At 50.9% G+C, this 25,603-nt stretch overlaps 1 protein-coding gene across 1 annotated transcript in view; it reads right to left on the reverse strand.

Annotated features, from left to right (window-relative positions):
• The window catches only part of TBC1D19 (TBC1 domain family member 19), a 2,127,563-nt gene that overhangs the window by 1,808,364 nt on the left and 293,596 nt on the right, over nt 1-25,603 (reverse strand). The window contains exon 2 of the mRNA XM_069631846.1: nt 5,585-5,657. Coding sequence (XP_069487947.1) covers nt 5,585-5,657 — 73 coding nt within the window. The remainder of the gene's footprint in view (nt 1-5,584; nt 5,658-25,603) is intronic.

Consider the following 25,603-nt stretch of genomic DNA (forward strand, 5'->3'; position numbering starts at 1 on the left):
TCCTATAAGGCCCGGCTCAGGTGCGTCTTGTGCGCCGAGGCTCTGTCCAGGGTCACCGCCCCTGCCACCCAATCGGGGCGCGCTCCTCTAAGCTTTGAGAACGCAGCTCTGCTGATGCCGGGGAATCCCCTCGCTCCACCCCCAGCCAGGCCAAGTGCCCGCAGGGTCTCGCTCCCCGCCCGTCAGGCGCGAGTTTTCTGTGACCTCCGGAGCCTCGTCTTTCCGTCGCTTCTCCGCTCTCCACCTCTTCTTCTGGTGGTGTGCCGGCCGCTGTAATCTGCGCACTCCTTCCGCCTTAACTTTGGGCATAGGACCCGTCGCCTCTGCAAACAAACAGCCAGTCTGCAGCGGGCGTAGCCATCTGGAGGAATATTTCGTCGGCACGAACTTCCCTGGCCAGCATAATAACCCGCATCCGATTAGTTTCGGGACTTCACACGGGTGATTCCTTGTGTTATACCCCATCTGGTCATCCGAATCACTCCCTGAGATCATACATTTTAACACTAATATTTTAGTGTTCCGGGCGCTCGGTCGCAGAGCTCACGGTGAGCACAGCTGCATGGTGTGCCGCCTAGCCACGCCCCTCTGCATGTTGTCTTTAATGTATCTAGAGTAGTTGTACTTGCCTAGCCTTTCCCAGTGTTCCAGGCATTTTTGCTTCAATTATATCTCCTTCGCTACTCTGTCGCTCAGGCCTGTATGGGTATGTGTTAAGGACTGTAATCCTCTCTCTGTGGAGGTCAATTCTTTACTAATCGTGGCCTGGAAGCTACCTGACTTGGTGATAGCTGCCCCCCTAATGACCACATTTAGTGCCTCCCACAAGGTACCTGTGCTGGGCACACTACCAGTGTTTTGAATAAAGTAGTCAGTAATACTGCCCCTAATACTTTCCCAGAAGGGGATGTCATATAAGGATTCACTTCTAAGTCTCCAAGTGGGAATCCGAGGTCTACAGGATGCATATCGTCAAGACAGCAGGAGAGGGGCATGGTCTGATAAAACCCTTTCCTTGTATTCAGTTTGTGTGCATTTGTGGGCCATTTCCTCGTCTACAAAGCAATAGTCCAATCTGGTGTGAACCCCGTGTGGTGCTGAAAAGTGAGAAAAGTGCCTGGAGTCAGGGTGGTGCATCCTCCATACATCTAGCAACTCGAATGATGTCAAGGGTGTTCTCAGGGACCTAGCAGGAGGAGTCGGATTCCGAAAATTCAGGTCTGACCTATTCAGTAATGGGTTCATGACACAATTGAAGTCCCCCCCATATTATAACACTACACATATAGGGGGCTAGCTTCGTGCATATAGTTTGGAAGAACACTGCCGCATTGTGATTGGGAGCATATGTATTGATCAGGCAGATATCCTTATTTTCAAACAGCCCTTGTACCAGCATCATTCTGCACTCATTATCAGTCTTAACTTGAGTTACCTTGAGTTACCTTGAAGGGCACGTTGGGCATGTAGAGTATGCCAGGTGGTGGACGTCTGATAAGGGCTCTATGTGCCCTCTCAATCATGAAGCTCTGTGACAGGTTGCCAGGCCCAATTTCCTGCAGGAACAGATTTTTTATATACGTAGTGGGATCTGAGCCCTCCTCGCCTACGGTATGCCAATAATGTTTGTTTATTTGTTTATTTATATGGCCCGCAAAACCCTGTGGTATCAAGGCGCTCAAATTTAATAGATTAGTTACAGTCCTTCAGGTTACAGAAAAGGAAGCGTAAGAGGTGAATTTCAAAAGCGTGGAACGTGCAAAGGTAATACATCATACGCAAAATGCAAAAGGGAAGTACATGGTGATCACATTAATTGAGCCTGACCCCATGTTGCAGGGCGGCAGCAACAACAGATGCAAAGTCAAATCAATGGGCAAATACATGGTGCCTCCCCCAAGTTACAGGGCGGCAGCAGCACACCGATGCGAAAGTCAAAAAATAGGCAGATTCATGGTGTCTACCTGCACTGCAAGCCGGCATCAGCACACAGTTGTGAAAGTCAAATCAGTGGACAAATATATGGTGCCTACCACATGTTTCACAGCAGCAGCACAGATCTGAAAGTCAGACAATGGCCAAATACTTGGTGCCTACCCCATGTTGCAGGGAGGCAGCAGAACACAGATGCAAAAGTCAAATCTGTGGACAAGTACATGGAGCCTAGCCCATTTTGCAGGGCGGCAGCAGCACACAGACACGAACGTCAAATGAGTGGCCAAATACATGGTGCCTACCCTATGTCGCAAGGCGGCAGCAGCACAAAGATGCGAAAGTCCATCAATGGGCAAATACATGGTGCCTACCCCATGTTGCAGTGCAGCAGCAGCACACAGATGCAAAAGTCCAGCAATGGGCAAATGCATGGGGCCTACCCCATGTTGCAAGGTGACAGCAAGTGCAGAAATTGATTAGGGGGCACTATCGGGCTTGGAAGAGTGGGATGAGGGGAGGACATCAAGGGCAAAAAGGTGGGTGGGGGCACACAGAGCATCAAGTGCGACCGGGGAGGGGTGGGGGCACACACAGCATCACAGGTGCCCAGGGGGGGGGCACGCGCAGAATCACAGGTGACCAGGGGGGATGGGGGTCACCCGCAGCTTCACAGGTGACCGGGGGGGCACACGCAGCATCACGGGCGACCACAGGGGGGGTGGGGATCACACACAGCATCACAGGCAATCAGGGGAGGGGGTGGGGGGCACACGCAGCATCACAAGTGACAGGGGGGCGGGGCGCACATGCAGCATCACGGGCAACCTGTGGGGGGGCGCATGCAGCATCATGGGTGACCAGGGGACGTGGGGGGCACACGCAGCATCACGGGCTACCGGGGCACACACAGCATCACATGCGATCAGAGGTTTTGGGGCACATGCAGCATCACGGGTGACCAGGGGGCGGTGGGAGGCACACGCAGCATCACAGGCGACCAGGGGGGCAGTGGGGGGCACATGCAGCATCACAGATGACATGGGGGGAGGGGGGCACACAGCATCACGGGCAACCAGGGGGGTGGGGGGCACACGCAGCATCACGACGACCAGGGGAGGTGAGGGGCACACGCAGCATCACGGGCACCCATGGGGGGTGGGAAGCCCACGCAGCATCACGGGAGACCAAGGATGGGTGGAGGGCACACGCAGCCTCAAGGGCATCCGGGGGGGGTGGTCGGAATACACGCAGCATCACGGGTGACAAAAGCGGGTGGGGGGCACGTGCAGCATAATGGGTGACTGGGTGGGGTGGGGGCACACGCAGCATCACAGGCGATCAGGTGGTGGTGGGGGGCACACGCAGCATCATGGGCGACCAGGGGGGTGGTGGGGGGCACACACAGCATCATGGGCGACCGGGGGGTTGGGGATCACACACAGCATCACGGGTGACCAGGGGGGAAACACACAGCATCACAGGTGACCAGGGGGGCTGGGGGGCACACGCAGCATCACGGGCGACCAGGGGGAAGGGCACACACAGTATCACGGGTGACCAGGGGAGCACACACTGCATCACGGGCGACCAGGGGTGAGTGGGGGGCACACACAGCATCACGGACGACCAGGGGGGGTTGTGGGCACATGCAGAGTCAGGAGCGGTCAGGGGGGGTTGGGGGCACACACAGCATCACAGGCGACCAGGGGGGCACACACAGCATCACTGGCGACCATGGGGATTGGGTGGAATACATGCTGCATCACCGGTGACCAAAGGGGGTGGGGGCACGCGCAGCATCATGGGTGACTGGGGGGGTGGGGGTTCACAGGCAGCATCACGGGAGATCAGGGGGTGGTGGGGGTTACACACAGCATCATGGGCGTTGCGGGAGTCATGGGGGTCACACGCAGCATCACGGGTGACTGGGGGGGGCACACACAGCATCACAGGTGACCAGGGGGTGTGGGGGCACACGAAGCATCACGGGTGAACAGGGGGGTGGGGGTCACACACAGCATCACGGGTGACCAGGGGGGTAGGAAGTGTACCTAAAGCGGACAAGGAGCAACATGGGCCTTAGGAGTGGGCCTTTGGTGGGATGCTGGCCAAGCCTGCCGGCCTTCTGAAAGGCCCATTTGAGGAGGGGATAGGCCAATCTCAGGCCAGCTGCATCCTTGCAAAAAGCCCTCTGGTGCTAACAATGGGAGCAGCCATCTTGGTATGGCACACAGTAGAATGTTGCAGGAACAAACAAAGAGAGGTTGCCCAAGCGGGCATGAAAGCAGAACTCTGGTAGTTCTTGAAATGAACACCCGGGAATAACGTTGTAGCAGCATCCAATAACAAATAAAATCTAACATCTATTAAGATGTAGCGCGATCGTGTGTGCACTCAGTAAAGCCCCGGGGGGCTTACCTTTGTGGTTTACATGCCTTGAATGCCATGAAGTGTGCGTGTGCAGATGTGTACGTTGTACCGACGTGCTTTCCCTTCTGCATCTTCCACAATATCTTCGAGCAGCTTGACCTTCTGTTGCAGGATGTGGACCTCCTGGATCTACGTGATGTTTTCTGTAGTCTGTTGGTCAAGACTTGTGGTCCTCTCAGCCAGTTTTCCTCACGTCTTGGCGTAGAAGGCCAACATCTTCTCTGACTTCCCCTATTTGGGTTCCCAAGAAAGCTTTCAGGTCAGCAATGGCTTGCAGGACCTGGTTATGTCCCTCTTACCATGGCTCCCTTGTCATCCTGATGCAACGTCATGCCCTTCTCTGGCGTCGCACCAGCCTGAACGGTGCGCCCAGGAGATCTATTGGGTCTCCCCAGTGCTCCGGAGGCTATCTATCTGCGCGGGCACTCTCCAACCACGCCTTCAGGTATGTCAGGGGCACGGTGTATGAATCCGTACCTCATCGTCCTTCATTACAGCACCCCTCCGGCTGCTTCAGTCGCGGACCGCTTCCCCCTCACACCACTCTGAACCTCTCAACAGCCCGATGCATTCACAGGCACCAACTTGCTTCATCCCTCAGAAGTGGACCTCGCAGCTTGCGGAGAGGCTTTCTCCTGATCTCAGTGGGTAACCACTCCGAAATCGCCAGCGCTGTCCCTCACTCGTTATCAGCAATATTGCGGTGAAACCGGGTTAAAATGGGTGCTGCAAACGGTACCCTCCAGCATATTATTAAAAGATCAGGCAGAGCTGTCCCATGAGACGGCTTAACACCACTGCCACAAGCCACGCCCCACCTCTGATGAATCCTATCCTCTGTTCCGAGAAGTAGAAGCCCTGCACCATTTACCGCTACCAGTAAACAGGCAGCTTACTGACTTTAGGATGTTACAATTCAGAGACCCACCAGAATTGCCTTGTGGTTTGTGGTCTTTCTGAAAGAGACTTTAATTGTCCTCTTAAATTTGACATCCCTACAAGGAAGGACAAATTTCACAGGAATAAAGAATAATAAATTACTTTCAATGATCTAAAAAACATTGAGGTTACAAAACAAATACTCTGCATTGGCATATTTTTAGGTGATTCCACATTGCAGTAGATTATGACAAATGAAAAAGGCACTATCTTAAAATGTTAATAAAGCAGTTGCATGAAACAGTGAACAGTGAAACAAAATGATTACACTGATACAGACCGGATGTTTTCAGAAATTCCTTAATGTCCTCTTTAAGTGACTCAAGTTTAATGTCCGAACTATGCAGGCTTATCTAGGAAGAAGAGAAATTAAAATGGTTTTACTTTAGAAACTCAAGTCATTCAACGCTCATAAGCAATACTAGTAGTGGCATTTCCTCAAATAAAATATGGTTTTGTTTTTGTCACAGATGGCAAAAGAAAAACTCCCAAATCTCAAGAGTTGGTTTAAGGGACATAGGCTCTCCTTGTGATATTCTATCTCTAGGAAAGATAGATAAAGACTAAAAAGCATCTTGTCGAGGAGGTATGGCTTGAACAATAGATGGACAGCACAGAAGCATGGTGGCATTGGGGGGGCAGATTTTGGGCCCCCTCAACTTAGTCTGACCTTAGCGTTAGGGCTGGCTTTGAATTACTCCCCATGCCTGCAAGGACTTATAGTTGCCTATTTAGAAGGCCAGGCTACTTTATTTGGATGTATTTGACACAACATAGGAACAATGTGCATGAGATGAAACTACATTAGGAACATTTACATTTAGACGTGCTTGCCAACAACTGAACACTCAAATGTGAATTTAACATAAACAAGGTGGTTGAGCGTGACACCTAAGACAAGGGGCCTCATTACACGGTAGAAGGTAACCATGGCGCTATTAGCGCCATGGCTACCTCCTACCGCCTTCTGGGTCTGGGTAGGCGGTATGGGGACTTACCGGGTCATTCCGACCCTGGAGGACCCGGTAAGTCCCCATGCCAATTACCATTACCCATTCCCATTTGAGCCCCCATAGGGCTCAATGGGAATGGGGAAGGAGCAAAGTACCGTTATTTGCTCTGAAGTCCCTCAGCGGGTCCCGTCCTTAACGTGTGGTCTGACCACACCTAATAAAAAAAATAATAAAGAATAATTCTTCCAAAAGAACATGAGTAATTTGTTCACTCCTAAGAGGCAGTCCAAGCCCTAGGAAGAGTGGAGCCTTGTGCTCAATTGTACATGTGTGCCAATGCACGCGGTTGTTCCACTGGACAAAGCAGGGTCTCTTTAGGGGTCTCTAACAGCTCGGGAAGGTGGATAAGGCGATGAAGAATAAGTTCCCACTATTCAAGAAGGACCTCCACTTGAAGGCAGAGGCAGTTCAAGAGTTCGGGATGGAGTCGCTATTTCGCAATAGCAGTGGACAGGAGAGGGGCCCCCAGGGGCCACTCGTCCGTAAAGTTGGGCTCTGGGACTAGGAGCCACCGGTTGGGGTAATGATTAGTCACCGGGCCCTGAGGCAAGGAGACCCAAACTTCAGCAGGTTAGACCAATTCGGTTGCAGGTTCGACGGCAGCAAAAAGGACGGCTCAGCACCTTTTAGTTCCTGAGTTCCAGCGAGGATTCCTAAACGGGACAGTGGCGATTTATCCGATCCGGGGGGATGAATCGCCCCAGTTTCACTGCAGCAGGCTTCAGGGGAAAGAGGGTCACAAATGCAGCAGACTTGCAAATGATTTTGCCGCAGCAGGTCAACATGGTAACCGCATTTACTCCGGTCTGGGCGCACTCGTCTCACTTCAGACCTGGGAATGCCAAGTGTAGGAAATTCAGTGTGAGGGTGCCATAGACACAAAGCTAGCAGTATACCAAGTTTCGAGGGCCTTCCAGAAACGACGGCGGAGACAGAGCAAAGGTCCTGCGTAAACTGGTCAGCCCACTGGTTGGCCCAGGGACACTTCCGAGTAGGCTTACTTGCAGGCTTTGGTGAAGGTTCCGAGAATAGTTGGTCCCACTATTCCAATGGGTCGAAGCGTCTTCGCAGACCTTCTTGGATGACCAGATGCAGAGAGTTCCCACAGGACGACAGCAGGTGCAGGGTGCCAAACCTTCCAGCGGGTCACCAGCTGTTCCTCGACTCAGCTTCGTAGTTGCAGGATACTTGGATCCTATCCTTTGTTCAGTGAGAACTCAGGAGATCGCCCTGGAAGTGGTGTTTTCAGCCTCCTCTTATCCAAAGATGCCTTCGCGCCAAAACGGAGAGGACCCAATGGGAGATCTGCTCACAAACACTCACTCCATACGTGGACCAATCAGAGACCACAGTGGTCTCAGGCATCCAGGACACTCCAGACTCTCTGGCACCCAGGATGTGTATTGGGACCAGACATCCCAGCCCACGTCCTGGAGGCACACACACAAGGCATGCAGAAGCCCGTGACAGCATTGGGATTCGTGGGAAAATACATGACCAAATAAGGACTGGCCTGGGTCGAATCGACCTGGTGGGTGAAGGGGCAAGATGGTCAAAGGACAGGGAAAAGAACCTCGTGGCATGGCCATTTTGGAGCCAGGCCACCTATTTATGCCAAACGCGGTTAATGCAGTTAACATGGCAAGGAATGGTTATAAATCATGCAAAACGATAGCTGCCACCAGTCCTGTCTATGACACATCTGCACAGTTCATAAAAAGTCCAGCGAGAGTATCTAGGGCCTTGGAAAATGGCTAGAGACCCAAGTGTACTGTATAGTAAGATACATTGTAGACTGGTTACATGTTGCACAAAAGTTGCAACATGGGGAAAAGGACTAGGGGAAACCAAGTCTCCCAGTACTGACTGTCTTAAGGGCATGTCAGTTTCCCCATAACAAGTGAGCGAAAGCCCAGAGCAGTGCAGCTGAAGGCTGTGCTTCTCTGGCAAAGTCAGTCAGGTATGTTCAAACAGCAGCAAAACGTTTGGGGGTTGACACATGGAGGGACAATTACATACACATATGAAATCTTTCCTAACACTCGCCCCTCCCAGACTAAAGACAGGGGGAACTAATCCACCCCCGGATGAGTCTCTTGTTCAGGTCGGTTAAACATTCTGGACACCTGGCCTATGCTCAATAGTGAAGTCAAAGCCTTGCAGACTTATGGACCACCTAAGCAACTTTGGATTCTCTCCCTTCATGGTCATTAGCCACTTTAAGGGCTTATGGTCAGTTTGCACAGTGAAGTGGGTCCCATAGAGGTAGGACCTCAGCTTCCTTAGGGCCCACACAAAAGAGAAGCATTCTTTCTCTATGGTGGACCAATTGAGCTCTCTGTCCTTAAGCTGGCGACTAATGCAGCCAATAGGGTGTTCCTTACCCTTCTCATCTACTTGTGATATTACAGCTCCTATCCCAGTGTCAAAGGCATCTGTCTGCACAATAAAATGTATTTGGTAATCAGGGGCCCTGAGAACAGGGGCCTGGCACAAGGATTCTTTTAAGCCATTGAAGGCCTTAGCACACTCTTCAGACCAAGTTACCTTCTTGGGTTTCTTTGGAGTAGTGAGAGCAGTCTGAGGGGCAGCTATGGGACCATAGTCTGCCATGAAATTTCTGTAGTACCCAGTGAGTCCCAAAAAGGCTCTCACCTGGGTCTGTGTAGTGGGGGTAGGCCAGTCTTGTACTGCTTGTACTTTACTGGGTAAAGGCTGTATCCTCCCTCCACCTACTTCATGTCCAAGGTAGACCACTGATCCTTGTCCAATCTGGCACTTGCTGGCCTGTATGGTCATGTGGGCCTTCTGAAGAGCCTATAACACAATCCTAAGGTGTTTCACATGGTCTTCCCAGTTGGTAATGAAAACTGCTATATCATCCAGATATGCAAGACAGAATTCATCCAACCCATTCAACACATGATTCACAAGCCTCTGGAAAGTGGCAGGGGCATTCTTCAACCCAAAAGGCATTACCCTGAACTGGTAAAGACCCTCTGGTGTTGAGAAAGCTGTCTTCTCCTTGGCATGTTCTGCAAGGGCTATTTGCCAATAGCTTGCAGTGAGGTCAAACAAGCTGAGGTACTTGGAGGCACCCAAAGTATCCACCAGCTCATCTGTTCTAGGCAAGGGGTGAACATCCGTCTTGTGACAGCATTCAGAGCCCTGTAATCCACACAGAACCCCAATTCAGAAGTACCTGCCTTTGGAACCAAAACCACTGGGCTGGTCCAAGGACTACTGGAGGGTTCAATCGCCCCAAGATCCGCCATCTTGTTGACCTCTGTCTTAATGTAAGACCTTACTTTGTCCGGGATTCTGTATCCCCTACTTTTGGTAGGTACACTGTCTCCTGTGTCTATGTTATGTTTTCACCAAGGTGTCAAACCAGGGGACTGTGAAAACAAGGGGAAAACTGCCTAAGCAAAGCTTTCACCTCAGCCTGTTGATCAGAAGTCAGGTGAGGGGCCACTTGAACACCCTCAATGGAGCTGTCTGAAGGACTGCTTTGGAACAGGTCAGGAAGAGGTTCAGACTCCTCTTCTTCAACATCTGAAGCCAACAGAAGTGCTGCGATTTCAACTCTTGGGATGAAAACCTGCAGCCTATTTACATGGAACACTTTTGGAGCCTGACCAGACCTTCCAAGGTCCACTAAATAGTTGACCTCACCCAGTTACTTCACCACTGTGTAAGGGCCTGACCACTTGTCCTGTAAAGCTCTAGGCCTTATAGGATTCATGATCAGGACTTGCTGACCAGGTGTGCAGTTGATGAGGGGAGCCTTCTGGTCATACCAATGTTTCACCAGAGCTTGCCCTGCCTTCAACTTTTCACTAGCCAGACCCATCAGGAGTACCATCCTTTTTCTGAGCTCTAGCACATAGTCCACTATGTTGGTAGTTATGGGGGGAGTGTGCAACTCCCATCCCTCCTTGACTATGGTCAAGGGTCCCCTTACAGGGTGACCAAACAGAAGTTCAAAGGGGCTGAAGCCAACACCTTCTTGTGGTACCTCTCTGTAGGCCAACAGTTAGCATGGTAACAGAAGATCCCATGTTCTTCTTTGGGGTTCTTCCAGGGTCCCAATCATGCTCTTCAAGGTCCTGGTAAACCTTTCTACCAGGCCATTGGTCTGTGGATGATAGGCAGAGGAACACTTATAGGTAACCCCACATTCCTTCCACATGGCCTGCATATACTTGGACATTAAGTTGCTGCCTCTGTCAGACACAACTTCTTTAGGGAAGCCAACCCTAGTAAAGATGCCAAGCAAAGCTTGGGCAACTGACTTGGCAGTCACAGTTTTCAATGGGATGGCCTCAGGATATCTGGTGGCATGGTCGACCAGCACCAGGATATACCTATTGCCTGAGGATGTTTGGGGGTCAAGGGGACCAACAATGTCAATCCCTACCCTCTCAAATGTACCCCCACAACTGGGAGTGGTACCAATGGAGCTTGGATTGTTGAGCCACTCTTACCAGATTACTGGCAGGAGGCACAACTCCTGCAGTGACTTTCTACTTGCACCCCCATCTTGGGCCAGTAGAAGTGCATGGATAACCTTTGCTTGGTTCTCTTGATTCCAAGGTGACCAGCAAGGGGTACTTCATGCGCCAACTGCAGGAGCAAGGGTCTTACAGCAATGGGAACCACCAACCTCCTATGGTCTCCTTATGTAGACTCTGTAGGATCACTATACAGGGGCCCACCTTCCCAATAAATCATGTGCTTCCCAGGAGGTTCAAGCTCAAGCTGGGAGCAGGCCTGTCTCCTTAGGTCTTCCAGAGATGGGCACTCACGTTGGCCCTTACTAAATTCTTCCCTATCAGGACCACCTTCCACTAATAAATCATTTAGTTCAGGATGGTCATGTGGGTCAATTGTTTCAGGTATCACCACCTCCTCGTCAGGTCCTGGTGATTGACCAACTACCACCACCTCAGTGTTAGGTGAGTTAGGGGGAATGTTCTCTTTCCCTCATTTGGATTTTCTGACTCTGTTAGCCTAGGATTTCCCCTTTGGCTGGGGCATAGCAGTGGTCTTGGCCAGTGCTGCCCTTGTTTGATACCTTGTGCAGGGTCTTTCAGCTGTATCTCCCACAAGCCCTAAAGCTCTGAGATCATTTCCCAGCAAGACCTTTCCTGGGACATTCCTCTGTATGCTCACTGGAATTCTGACTGCTGTACCATTGATAGTAAGAGTAACAGGTATTAATGGAAACATGTGAGGTGGGCCATCAGCCAACTTAGTGGGGGCCAGAGGAGCTCTGACAACTTCCTCTGGGTCTACCAACGTAGCATCCACTACAGTTCGACTGCACCCACTATCCCTAAGAGCTGGAGTATCTACTCCATTGATCAGCACACTGTCTTTAAAGTAGTGCTTGGTATTATCTGGAATCCTAGCATAAGCCTCTAAGACTTTAGGCTCCCAGGAACCCAGGGAAACGAAAACTACCTCAGCTTCAATTCCACTGGGGAATGAGTCTGAGGAGAAGGATGCCCCTGTAATCTCTTCTTCCTCATAGGAGGAGAAGGCCAGATTAGCAGAGTGGACCCCCAAGGTTTTGACCTTACATCTGGGGTCCCCCTTCACATGGTCAGTTGATCCACAAGCAAAACAAGATCCATTGAGTCTGTTTACATAGGGAGGCTTACTATAACAAGAGTTCTGTTTTGGAGGCTGACCTCCACTACCCTGTGAGTTCTCTTGTGTCTTACCCTTATTTCTTCTTTTGTGGCCCTTCTGAGAGGAAGTTTTATCAGTTTCTTAACCCTCCTTATCTTTGGACTTTTCCCCTTCCTCCTGCTTACCAGGATGAGTCTTGTCCTTATGGACACTCTATGTGACACCGACAAATCTGCTGCTATGGCATGTTTCTTAGGATCTATCTCCTTTGAATCTGCCAAGTGCTGCTTAAGCTCAGGGAAGAAGGTGCAAAAATGTGTTCCAGCATGACAAGACATATCATACCTTCAAAAGTAGAGACTTTATAACCTTCAACCCAGCCAGTCAAGTTCTTTAAGGATTCAGTTACATAAGATACCCAAGTACCACCTTCTTTCTTTTTGTACTCTCTGAATCTTTTTAAGTAGTGGGAAGGAGTCTTTCCAAACTTTAAGATGAGAGTTTGCTTCAACATTGCAAAATCTGCTCTCTCAGCTTTTGACATTTCCATAATGGCACTGCAGCCAGAATGGGTCAGTCTGCTAAGTAACCAGGCAATTTTATCAGCATTGGTGGACTTCACAGGCATACTCAACTGCATCCAGCCAGTGCATAATGTCATTCTTTTCCTCATACACACTGAGCAGATCTTTAGGAAACCTTGGATGAGAGGAGGCCCCATACCCATGTCCAGGACCCTTGGATCCATTGGCAACCTGAAGCTTGGCCATTTCCAACTAATGATCGCGGTCTTTCTGTTTTTCTGCCTGGTCTATTTTCAGTTTGGTCATGTTAAATTCAAGCTCCTTCTGTCAAAACAGCAGTTCTTGCTTCTTGAATTCAAGCATGGCCTCACGTCCAGTACTGGCAGAGGAAACACTAGACATTACATCCTCCAAATCCTCCTGGGTCCCATGAACAAGTGCAGCGACAGAACTATCAGTTCTGCCAGTGGGAGCAGCCCCACCTCCTTCTGTACTGTCCACAGGAGCTATGGCATTAAGCTGAGCTTCTTGCCAGTCCATGATTCTTTGGATCATCTCCATTTTTGTGCCTTGAGCAGGTACACTTCTCTTAGCACACATCCTTCTCAATGTTTCAGATTTAGAAGCATTCAAAGTTAACAAGGTACTTGTTTCCATACTGTTTGATAGACTATGGCCTTTTTCAGTTATACTACAACAATTCACTATGTGTCCTGTTAGGAATAACTTGAAATGCCCTCACTAGTATGCAACACTGGAAACCTTCAGTCCTATCCCACCACTGCCACCAATTTGTTAAGAAGGATTTCTGAACTCTGTCCAGGAAGGGCAGAGGTTCAGAAGGCCAACCTAGTTTCTTGGAACAGGGTAACCTCTGGACAAGCCAGACCAATCAAGGTAGCTATGGCAGGCAGTCAAGACTAAGTCTCAGGAGGGGTTAAGGTGACTGAAGGACCTCAATGAGCACACAGCGCAAGGACACTTACAAATTACTCCAGACAGGTGTTGTATTAAAAATATAGACACATTTATTACAAGGCCTTTGTCACACAGACTGTAGCAAAGAATCACAGTAACACTAAGTAAACCAATACATCACACTCAATTCAATATATATACAAGACCAGGAGGGTCTAAAGAGAGGACTGCACGAAGGAAACAGGCAGTGCAGTTAATCTTTAGTCCCAATTCAACATCAGTTAGTCACCTAACTAAGAGGCAGTCCAAGCCCTAAGAAGAGTGGAGCCTTGTGCTCAATAGTACATGTGTGCCAATGCACGCGGTTGTTCCACTGGACAAAGCAGGGTCTCTTTAGGGGTCTCTAACAGCTCGGGAAGATAGATAAGGCGATGAAGAATACGTTCCCACTATTCAAGAAGGACCTCCACTTGAAGGCAGAGGCAGTTCAAGAGTTTGGGATGGAGTCGCTATTTCGCAATAGCAGTGGACAGAAGAGGGGCCCCCAGGGGCCACTCGTGTGTAAAGTTGGGCTCTGTCGCTAGGGGCCACCGGTTGGGGTAATGATTACTCACCAGTCCCTCAGGCAAGAAGTCCCAAACTTTGGCAGGTTAGTCCAATTCGGTTGCAGGTTCGACGGAAGCAAAAAGGACGTCTCGGCACCTTTTAGCTCCTGAGTTCCAGCAGAAACGGGACAGTGGCAATTTCTCTGCTCTGGGGGGATGAATCGCCCCAGTTTCACTGCAGGAGGGTTCCGGGGCAAGAGGAACACAAATGCAACGGACTCGTCTCACTTCAGACCTGAAAATGCCAAGTGTACGAAATTCGGTGTGAGGGTGCCGTCGACACAGAGCTAGCAGTAAACCAAGTTACGAGAGCCTTCTCGAAACAACGGAGGAGACAGAGCAAAGGTCCTGCGTAAGCTGGTCAGCCCACTGGTGGGCCAGGGACACCATTCCGAGAAGGCTTACTTGCAGGCTTTGGTGAAGGTACCGAGAATAGTTGGTCCCACTATTCCAATGGGTCGAAGCGTCTTCGCAGACCTTCTTCGACGACCAGATGCAGAGGGGTCCCACGGGACGACAGCGGGTGCAGGGTGCCAAACCTTTCAGCGGGTCACCAGCGGTTCCTCGACTCAGCTTCGTAGTTGCAGAACACTTGGATCCTATCCTTTGTTCAGTGAGAACTCAGGAGATGGACCTGGTAGTGGTGTTTTCAGCCTCCTCTTATCCAAAGATGCCTTTGTGCCAAAACGGAGAGGACCCAATGGGAGATCTGCTCACAAGCACTCACTCCATACGTGGACCAATCGCAGACCACGGTGGTCTCAGGCATTCAGGACACTCCAGACTCTCTGGCACCCAGGATGTGTATTGTGACCAGACATCCCAGCCCACATCCTGGAGGCACAACCACAAGGCATGCAGAAGCCTGCGAAAGCATTGGGATTCGTGGGAAAATGCATGACCAAATAAAGAATAGCCCGGGTTCGCTCGACCTGGGGGGTGAAGGGGCAAGATGGCCAAAGGACAGGACAAAGAACCTTGTGGCATGCCCATTTTGGAGCCAGGCCACCTATTTGTGCCAAACGCAGTTAACGCGGTTAACATGGCAGGAAAGGGTTAAAAATAATGCGAAACGATAGCTGCCAACAGTCCTGTCTATGACACATCTGCACAGTTCATAAAAAGTCCAGAGAGAGTATCTAGGGCCTTGGGAAATGGCTAGAGACCCAAGTGTACTGTATAGTAAGATACATTGTACACTGGGTACATGTTGCACAAAAGTTGCAACATGAGGAAAAGGACTAAGGGAAACCAAGTCTCCCAGTACTGACTGTTTTAAGGGCATGTCAGTTTCCCCATAACAAGTGAGCGAAAGCCCAGAGGAATGCAGCTGAAGGCTGTGTTTCTCTGTCAAAGTCAGTCAGGTATGTTCAAATAGCAGCAAAACGTTTGGAGGTTGACACTTGGAGGGAAAATTGCATACACATATGAAACAGTGGCCATGGTAAAGGATGAAGGGTTAGGGATGATACCACTGGAGGCTGGCCCATGAGATAAGAGGTGCTTCTTAATTACATTCCAGAAGACTTTCACAATCGTAACATGCTTAATTTTCAGTGGTAGGGCATTCAAATGATTGAGACACAAAATAGGATGAGGAACATAGAGGTTGGCAGGTCCTGGGGTGGCAGAGTGCAAGAAAGAGAGTATTGAGAGTAGAGAAGGTATTTTGTTCAATATGAGATCCAAAGTAAAAACACTTTGTTGCAGGACAGAGCAAAGCAGTGTCATTTATAACTTAACGGCCCTATTTTTTTATGTTTTTATTGTATATGGTTTAAATTAAACCTTTACAAATTCATTAGATAGAAAGAACAACACAGAATAAAAGCATAATCACCATAAAAGACAATAAATGACAATAAAAGAGAAATAATATATGTACAAACTTCAAATCAAGAAATAAGTAAAAAGTAACAATATTTCGAGCCATATTGCAAATCACTCAAACACTAAATTTCCTAGTAATTGGCAACAGAATATGCATACATAGATGACGTTTCTTTGTGGTCACTAAATAAAAAAGAGAAACAGCATTCTAGCTTCCCATTTGTTCGAACGATAGGAGTATTCCCCTGAAGCAGATAAGGAGGAGAGCAGTCATAAGAGCTTAAAGTGGGAAAGCAGCTAGAACACACTGTGACTGAGACCAATAATTAGCAGTTCACCATTTTCCTCAGGTTTTCAATAGAAAGTCCTTTAATAAAGCTCGATAGTGCCAGGCCCTCAGGTCCGTTCTGAATGCTAAAACAGCGCTTCCAGAATAGGTCCTCTCTGAAGGCCAAATGAAGCTGTCGCCAGGCCGTCCAATATTTAGGTCTTAACCCCACAAGGGTTTTACTGTCACATTCTAGGACGAGATGTTTTTTTTTAAAAAAACTTTATTTTTGAGGTTTTTTCAACTTAATACAAACATTCTCTCCCACATTAGGGTGGTGTCATGATGCCTACCTCCAAGGAGCCAGGTCGACCCAGCGACCCCAGAGGCAGGCATCATTACCCCCAGGGGAGTGCCAGCGGGCCCAAGCTGGCGCCCTTTGGACGCAGTCTTGGCGCCTTAGGCGCCAGGCTCATGTTGGACCTCTGTCCTGGCGCCTTAGGCGCCAGGCTCATAAAACTAGACATGTGTTCAAGTGTTTTCATGTGCACTTACCTGATGCAGACCATGCTGCCACATCCAGGCCCTCTTGAGGCCTGAATGGAACTACTTTACCTGCGGGACTACTTTCCACCCGGGTGTGGTCGGGGAAGGATACATACCTGATCGGAGGAAGGATACACACTTGGGACTTCTACCAAAGCTATTTAAACCACACCCGATCAGCAACTCACGCTTCGTGTTGTTCTGCTCCTCGCAGCTGGACGCTCACCGTGTCAGCTCCTGCATCTGGACTTCAGCCACGCCTGTCAGCATCCTGGGTCACCTGCAAAGGGAGACAAGAGACCTTACCAGCTAATCTGCACCACAGAGACATCACCGACGATCCTGAAAGGGAAGACATTATTTTTAAAAGGCATTTCGTTACGATCGCTGCAGCGCTGCATTTCACTCACCTTTCCTGGGTTCCTCCATCTTCAGCAGCGATCATCCGGATACACAGCCACTTCCCAGAGCCTAGAGAAAAAGACAAGAATAAGAGGTGAGAGAAGGAAGGGAATAAGACTTACCTCATTTCATTTCGGGTCTTGCCGCTACCAGGCATTTTCCGGACCCCGGCCCCTATGGGGAAAAAAGACAAAGACATTGAATGAGCGTATGCAAAGTCAGTTCCCGAGCACTCATCCAGAACTAACCTGCCATTTACTGGAACTGGAACTGCACGTTTCACTTCGGGTCGGTGCCATATCTCCGGCATTCCGAACCCCGGCCCCTAAGGGGAAAAAAGACATAAGCATTAGCGCTTGCTGCAAAAAGACAATGGGCCTCATTACAACCTGCCAGTCCGGGACCGTGCAAAATCCGTGATGGCGGTAAAAACGTTTCCGTGTCCGCAAGGGTGCGGAAAAACCGCCCGATTACACGCTGTCGGTCGCGCGCACCACACGGACTCGGAAACGTTGTTACCGCCGTCACGGAATACCCCACGGAAATGGAAATAACGAAGCCACAAGTGGCGCAAAACCCGTTTCCGCCTCCGCCGCCACGGACACGGAACCAGAAATACCATGATCGCCAAAACAGGAAACAGAGAGGCGGCCATCACATAAAAGCACAATCCATTGCCATCCAGAGCCAGCACAAGCACAATCCTGACTCTGAGAAGCCAAAAGGGACCACAAGCATGTCTGCCAGGATTCCTGCTCAGAGGCAGCGCAAACAGCGCTTCAGCGAGGCGGAGCTAACCGTCTTGGTGGAGCACATTGTGGACAATGCTGAGATGCTGTTCAGCGCCGACCAACGGCGTGCCACACAGCAGCGGAGGAAGGAGATGTGGGCCGAAGCTGCACGCAAGTGCACCGCTGTGGGCGTGGCAGTGAGGAGCGTGAAGGACTGCCACAAGCGGTGGGACGACCTGAGGCTGAGGGTACGCAACCTCATTTCCACGCACCGCCAACGCAGCAGTGGGACAGGCGGAGGACCCCCTTCCCCACTGAGGCTGCAAGCATGGGAGGAGCGTTGCAGCAGCGTCCTCCACCTAGAGGGAATCCATGGGATTGGGCAGGCTGAGGCAGGAGTGAGCCCACCTGCAGATGCCGGTAAGTGCCCAAACATGAATGCCACATGTAAATATGCAGTTGTGAGTACTGGGCCAAAGGACCCATTAACAACCCCCCCCCCCCCAGGCATTGCATGTGTGGGCCAAAGGACCCATTATGATCCGTATGGCAACCAATATCACTGAATGCAGACACCAGCAATCAGATGCATGTGACTAACACTATTCAATGTACAATCTTAATGACGCATGTGATGCACCCATCTGCCACCACAACAACACTAATTGCATGCCCTTTGTGTCCCCACAGCCGTTTCAAGTGACAGTGATACTGCACAACAGGCCAGCCAATCAGCATCGGCAAGTACACTAGCCACCGCCACCACACAGGAGGATGCTGCCGGCAGTTCTGCACCTCTGGCCACATTACCAGCCAACACAGATGTGCAGCACACCACCACCAACATCCCCACCATCTCCACACTGGCTGAGTCCAGACAGGTGCCACAGGAACCTATCATGGCCACCCAACACAACACCGAAGGCAGCAGCACTGCAGAGGGGGCGGCCTGCAGTGATAACAGTGCCCCGCAAGAGCACTCGGAAACGGGGCCACAGGGGGAGATGCCCACATTGGAAGACCTGGGCTCCTTCCATGAGCTGGGGTTCAGCCCCACTTCACTGGGGAGTCCCATGAGGTCGCCCACCCCATCCATGGCCGAACTGAATGCCCGCATGCAGCGGATGGAGGACCAGCAGGCTACCCTCACCCAGCTGGTGGAGAGGCAGCTAGAGGAATCCAGGCTGCAGAGGGAGAGCTACAGCGCCTCAGTGCGTTGCCTGTCGAGGTCCATAGGACGCTTTGCGACCACCATAGTGACCCTTGCACGCCATGTGCGGGAGGGCAATGACCACACCTCCAGGCTTGTGGAGGCCATGTTGGTTGGCCAACAGGCAAATCTGGCACGGATGCCCTCAATCCCTGATTCTGGCCAATCAAACACTACCACCCCATCCAGCTCCACTACTGCCAGTCCAAGGAGGCGCTCGAGTAGGCTAACGGGTCCCTTGGGCAAGGTTGCACAGAAGCGCACACGGAAGTGATGGCATGTGTGTGGGGCAGTGCAGGACACATGTGGACTACAAGGGTGTGAGAGGGGTGGTCACGTTTGGGTGGTGGGGTAGGTAGTTTTGGGGGTTTGGACAATGGGCTCTGGGTGGGGGTGGGCACGTTTGGGTGGTGGGGTTGGTAGTTTTGGGGGTTTGGACAATGGGCTCTGGGTGGGGGTGGGCACGTTTGGGTGGTGGGTGGCCCCGGGTGTACAGCTTCCCTAACCAATGCACCTTCTTCCCTGTTGTGATTACATCAATACATCACCATTTCAAATCAAGATATACATGTGTGGACATTGATCATTTATTTTGCAGTGCAACTGTTAATTCATTGTCGTCACCATGTTTGTGCATTACTGTGAATGTGCTATGACTCAAAAATAAATGCGAATCAGGGCATCCCGTGCTCTCTGGCCATCATGTGCACCCCCAGGGGGAGGCGGTGCCATCCCATCCCCATCTCCATCTCCATCCCCATCTCCATCCCCATCCCCATCCCCATCCCCATCTCCATCCCCATCCCCATCCCCATCTTCCTCATCTGCGTCTGGTGGCATTGGGATGTTCCTGCGCAGGCATATATTGTGCAGCATGGCACATACCAGCGTGATTTTGCCCGTCTTCACTGGGCTGTACAGCAGTGATCCGCCAGATCTGCTCAGACAGCGGAAACGGGCCTTCAGCAGTCCAAATGTCCTCTCAATCATTCCACGTGTGCGGATATGTGCCCTATTGTATGCCTCTTCATGCCTGTTCCTTGGTCTCCGTACAGGTGTCATCAACCATGGCGTGAGTGCATATCCCGCATCACCTACATGGGATGTAGATGGGGGAACATGTCAGTGTTTGTGGCATCATGTCCTCATCTGCTGCTGTGCATTCTTGTATCATCATTCATTCATGCATATGAACCATGCAGTGTCTGGAGGTATGTTTTGGCCATCACGAGGAATGTCGCTGACTGCATATGGGCCTACACATTAACTTGCATGTTTGCTGTGCCCTGCGGGTGACATTTGATTGTGTGCATGTCATGGTGCAGTGCTGTCCACACATGGCAGAGTGACTCCACTGTACGGAAGTAGTGAATACTCGTCATATGATTTGCACGCCTCTCGTGCATTTTGGGGCAGTGTTTCAATTGAGGGTGGGTGTCTGCAGTGGCCCAGGGTTCATGGGACAGTGACGGGATTGGCTGTGGCAGCGTGTGCACGGGCACATTGTGGTGCCCTGTCATGTCTTCCCTCATGATGTTTGCCATCCGCTGTGTATTTGGTAGATGGAAGGGGGGTGATGCATGTGCGGTCACAGCGCCACACTCACAATGCTCATTGCCTGGACACACACACACCACTCCGACAGGGTTGTAGCATCGTCAGCTGTACTCACCCAATAGCCATGTGCTTTGTCCGGCATAGCGTTTCATGTACCGTGGCAACGTGGAATTCCGCAGTACCATTGAGTCATGTGATGAGCCTGGGAAACGTGCGCAGCAGTGTGTAATCAGTTGCTTGGCATCACAAACCATCTGGACATTCAAAGAGTGATACTGTTTCCTATTGCGGAACACCGCCTCAATTGCATGTGGTACTGTCAGCTCGACATGGGTGCAGTCAACTGCGCCTATGCAATTTGGCATGCCTGCCATGGCATGGAAGGCCAACTTGGTGGCAATGACCTCGGGGAGGGTGCGGGGTAGGGCTATGTGTTCCGACACATGGCGCAACAGGGCATCCAGTACCTGTACCAGGACTTTTGAGAAACACGGTTGTGATATGCCGTGCAGCTCACCAACCGTGTGTTGATAGGTGCCAGTGCCAAGGAAATGCAGAACTGAGACAACCTTCAAGAGGGGGGGGATGGCGGTGGGGGTGTCAATTAGGCTGCTGATGTTGTCCTCAATCATGGCGGTGATGTGCATGATTGTTGCACGGTCCAGCCGGTATAGGGTGTGGATCTGTCCTGGGGTGAGGTTCCAGGGTGAGGCCCTGATGCGTGGTATTTGTGGCTGGCGGCGGGGTCGGGCTGGCTGGGCAATGGGGTTTGCCATTGCTGCAGGGTTGGCTGGTTGCCGCCTGCGCCTCCTCCGCCTACGCCTCCTCCTCTGCGCCATTGCTGCCACCATGTGCAGTACTGCCTGTTGGTTGAGTAGGCCCAGTCCCAGTGCTACTAGCCCTGCTGCCTGCATGGTTCTGTGTTGTGTTGGGCTGGGTGTGGCCCTTTTGTAGGCTCCCAGTGGCCTGCTAGGTCCAGCTGGGCTGATTTGGTGCACCTGTGCCCTGATTCAGTTCAGCCGGCAGTGTATAACGCCATGTTCGCGGTGGCGGCGGTTCCGCCACCGTGATCACGGTATTTCCGCCATTTTTTTCCCGGTATTTCCGTGTCCGCGCTAGTTGTGATGCTCACGGTGTTTCGTGTTGCCGGTATCGGAGGGATTTCCGTGCAGGCGGAATTAAGGGGAACCCTATTTCCGCGGTGGCGGTTTAGGGTGGTGCTATTACCGGGGCCGCGGGTCATGATTGCGCGGACATGCAAACGGTGCCGGTATGGTTTTACCGGCAGTGTTAATTCCGGACCGGAGTACCTGTAATGAGGCCCAATGAACATTATTATTAAGTTTGGACTTTTGAACTTGCAACAGAACTTTTACAGAGCCTTACCTGAATAGTCAAGCTTACATGAACTCCCATCAATCCTCAATCCAGTGAAGTAACTGGGTTTCAACGCGCCCCTGCATCAGAAGCAGGATGGAGAGCTCATCCTTCCTGACCCTAAGGTGAGACTTCACGGGGAATCGTGGAAGGGTATCGTGGAGGGTTGGAAGAGAGTGGGAGGCTTGATCATAACTCAGTCAGTAGGTAATACTCCCTTTTCACGCACAGGGGAATATTCCTGCGAGCCGGAGAAGCCAGAGAAGAGGGCCCTTCCTGTCCATCTTCAGAGTCCTGCGCTTCACCATTGAAGAAGCATCAGCACTCTAAGCCAGACCTGCGCCTCCGTGGGAATCAGGTCAGCGTTACAGGTGGATTAACTGTGTGCCGTCCCCCCTCGCTCCCCCCCTTCCCTTCTCCTCTCCTCTTCGCCTCCAGTCTGTTGCCTCCATGGGTCCCCGCCTTTCTCCTCTCCACTCCATGTCGTTCATTCGAGGTGTGGGGTTGTGAGGTTGGGCTGGTTACATATCCGTGCCCTACGTGCTTTGGGTCCCCTATGGGAAAGGAGTGGTCTCTTCGACTTCGATGATTAGGAATAATACCACTGGGCCCCAGATGTCTGGTGGGCGTGCGTGTAGGGGTAGCGTCTTGACACAAGTCCGACTCTACATCCTTGCAATAGAGGATGTCTTTACCACCAATTGGCTACTGTAGGAGTGGGTCCGCGACCCCATGACATATCGACTCTCCTGCGGGCAAGTGTTAGTAGCAATCCTGTCAGCTTTCTTATTGCCGGTGAGAGTAGTTTTGGTCATCCCTAGGAGTGCCGCCGTCGGGGTGGGTTGTATCTCTTCTCCCACTATTGCTGCCGTCATCTCCAAAACTTGGTTCCAGAATGGGGTCAGCTTGGGGCAGTCCCATGCGAGATGGACAATGTCGGCTTTGGGGTTCCCACATCTTTCACACCTTGGAGATGCGTCAGGTTGTTGATTGTTATTTTTCACAGGTGTGAAGTAGGTCTGTTGCAGATAATTAAAGTGGATCAGTTTGAAGCGTGAGTTGAGAGCTGTTTTCTGTGTTTGTCTCAGGATAAATGTCCATTCTTCCTCTGGGATGGATATTGCAAGGGACTTTTCCCATCTTGTTTTCGCGCGGGTATTGGTACGAGTTGTGTCGGTAATGATGGATTTGTAGATGCACAAAACTAGTCTGCCCTCCCCTTGTGCCTGGATCACGTTATGAAGAAGCTGCCAAGTCGGAGGTTGCCTTAGGAAGGTGGGAAAGAGTGTTTGTAGGGTATATCTGGTTCTGAAGTAGATGAATGTGTCAAGGGAGGTATTGCCGCCTCTCAGCTTTGCCTGTTGGAGAGTCAGGAAGGTGCCTTCGGTGAATAGCTCGCCCTGTGTGTTTATGTGTATCTTCTCCACCCATTGGTGAAAGACCTTCTCCGACGTTAGCGGGATTCCTGGTATAAATTTGACAGGAAGGAGAGGTGAGTATCGCGTTTGTACCTCATATTTGTGGGCGATTCTCTTCCAGATCGTATATGTTGCGAGTACTATGTTCATGGTGTTGTTGGGAACTGAAAGTTGGCTGATGATGACCACCATTAACAGATTGGGTGTTACCAAGGCCCGTTCTATTTGTACATGTGGTCTGACCATATGCGTGGAGTACCAAAAGCTAAGGAATTGTGCCTGTGCTACCCAAAAGTATTTCTCCAGATCCAGAAGGGCTAGGCCTCCACTGGACACCGGAAGGGTCAGAGTTGAGTGTGCCACTCTAGCTGGTTTGCCTGCCCACAGCAGCTCGAGGACCGTGCTTTTCAGTTCCTTCAAGAAAGATTGTGGTAACAAAATAGGAATGTTGGTGAATAAATACAGAAGCTTCAGCAGGATCACCATCTTGACTAGGGAGGTTCTTCCCCACAGGGTCAGCGGTAGTGTCTTCCATCGCGAAACATTTTCCTGCAAGGTTTTCGCCACATCCTCATAGTTGTCTCGAAATACGTCGTGATAGTTTAGTGACATCTGTATCCCCAGGTAGCGAACTCGGGATGATTCCCATGTGAACTGAAAGTCGTCGACAAATGCCTTGGTGGCTGGGGTCAGCGGGGAATATGATGGATTTAGTCTGATTAATTTTTAGGCCGGATATTGCTCCGAATTTGATTACTTCTCTCATGACTGGGTTCAGATTTTCGATGCGGTCGTGAATTAACAATGTCACGTCATCCGCTTACAGGGATATGATCAGCTGTGTGGGCCTATGTTGAGCCCCCTGAAGGTTTGCTGTTCTCGGAGATTGGAGGCCAGGGGTTCCATTATCAATGCAAATATTAACACGGAGAGCGGGCACCCCTGTCTGGTGCCGCTTTGAAAGCTCTATGGGGGCCGACTTTGCTGCACCTACTATGATGCTGGCCTGGGGGTTGGTATATAATAGGGATATTAGCTTGATATAGCGGGTGCCCAGGCCCATTCGGGTGAGCACTGCGAAAAGGAAGGGCCAATCCACCGAGTCAAATGCTTTTTCAGCGTCCAGCAGGACTGCGACTGCTTGGTGGGAGGGATCCAGGGCCTCGGTGAAGCCAAATAGCCTTCTGATTCCAAAGGTCGCGTTGCGTCTTGGCACGAATCCAGCTTGATCTGCGAGCACAAGCGCAGGCATCAGTGGCAGCAGTCTGTTTGTGAGCACCTTCGCCAAAATCTTGTTGTTGAGATTATGCATCGTACCGACCCATTTCTCTGCTCAATCTTCAGGTGGTTTGCCTAGTTTATAAAGAAGGACTATGTTGGCCTTGCAGGTGGACTGAGGGAGGGATTCTTTTACCAGCGCCTCTTTATATACCTCGGTGAGAAGGGGTGCTAGCATATTCGCAAATGCCTTGTAGAATTCGCCTGTCAGGCCGTCTGGTCCAGGGTCTTTGGAGTTTGGAAGGGTTTTGATGGCCTCGATGATCTCGTCTGGCGTGATGTTTTTCACCTTCTTCCCTGTTGTGATTACATCAATACATCACCATTTCAAATCAAGATATACATGTGTGGACATTGATCATTTATTTTGCAGTGCAACTGTTAATTCATTGTCGTCACCATGTTTGTGCATTACTGTGAATGTGCTATGACTCAAAAATAAATGCGAATCAGGGCATCCCGTGCTCTCTGGCCATCATGTGCACCCCCAGGGGGAGGCGGTGCCATCCCATCCCCATCTCCATCTCCATCCCCATCTCCATCCCCATCCCCATCCCCATCCCCATCTCCATCCCCATCCCCATCTTCCTCATCTGCGTCTGGTGGCATTGGGATGTTCCTGCGCAGGCATATATTGTGCAGCATGGCACATACCAGCGTGATTTTGCCCGTCTTCACTGGGCTGTACAGCAGTGATCCGCCAGATCTGCTCAGACAGCGGAAACGGGCCTTCAGCAGTCCAAATGTCCTCTCAATCATTCCACGTGTGCGGATATGTGCCCTATTGTATGCCTCTTCATGCCTGTTCCTTGGTCTCCGTACAGGTGTCATCAACCATGGCGTGAGTGCATATCCCGCATCACCTACATGGGATGTAGATGGGGGAACATGTCAGTGTTTGTGGCATCATGTCCTCATCTGCTGCTGTGCATTCTTGTATCATCATTCATTCATGCATATGAACCATGCAGTGTCTGGAGGTATG

This window comes from Ambystoma mexicanum, chromosome 6q (genome assembly GCF_040938575.1).
Source record: "Ambystoma mexicanum isolate Mex_15411 chromosome 6q, UKY_AmexF1_1, whole genome shotgun sequence".
NCBI classification, from domain to species: Eukaryota; Metazoa; Chordata; class Amphibia; order Caudata; family Ambystomatidae; genus Ambystoma; species Ambystoma mexicanum.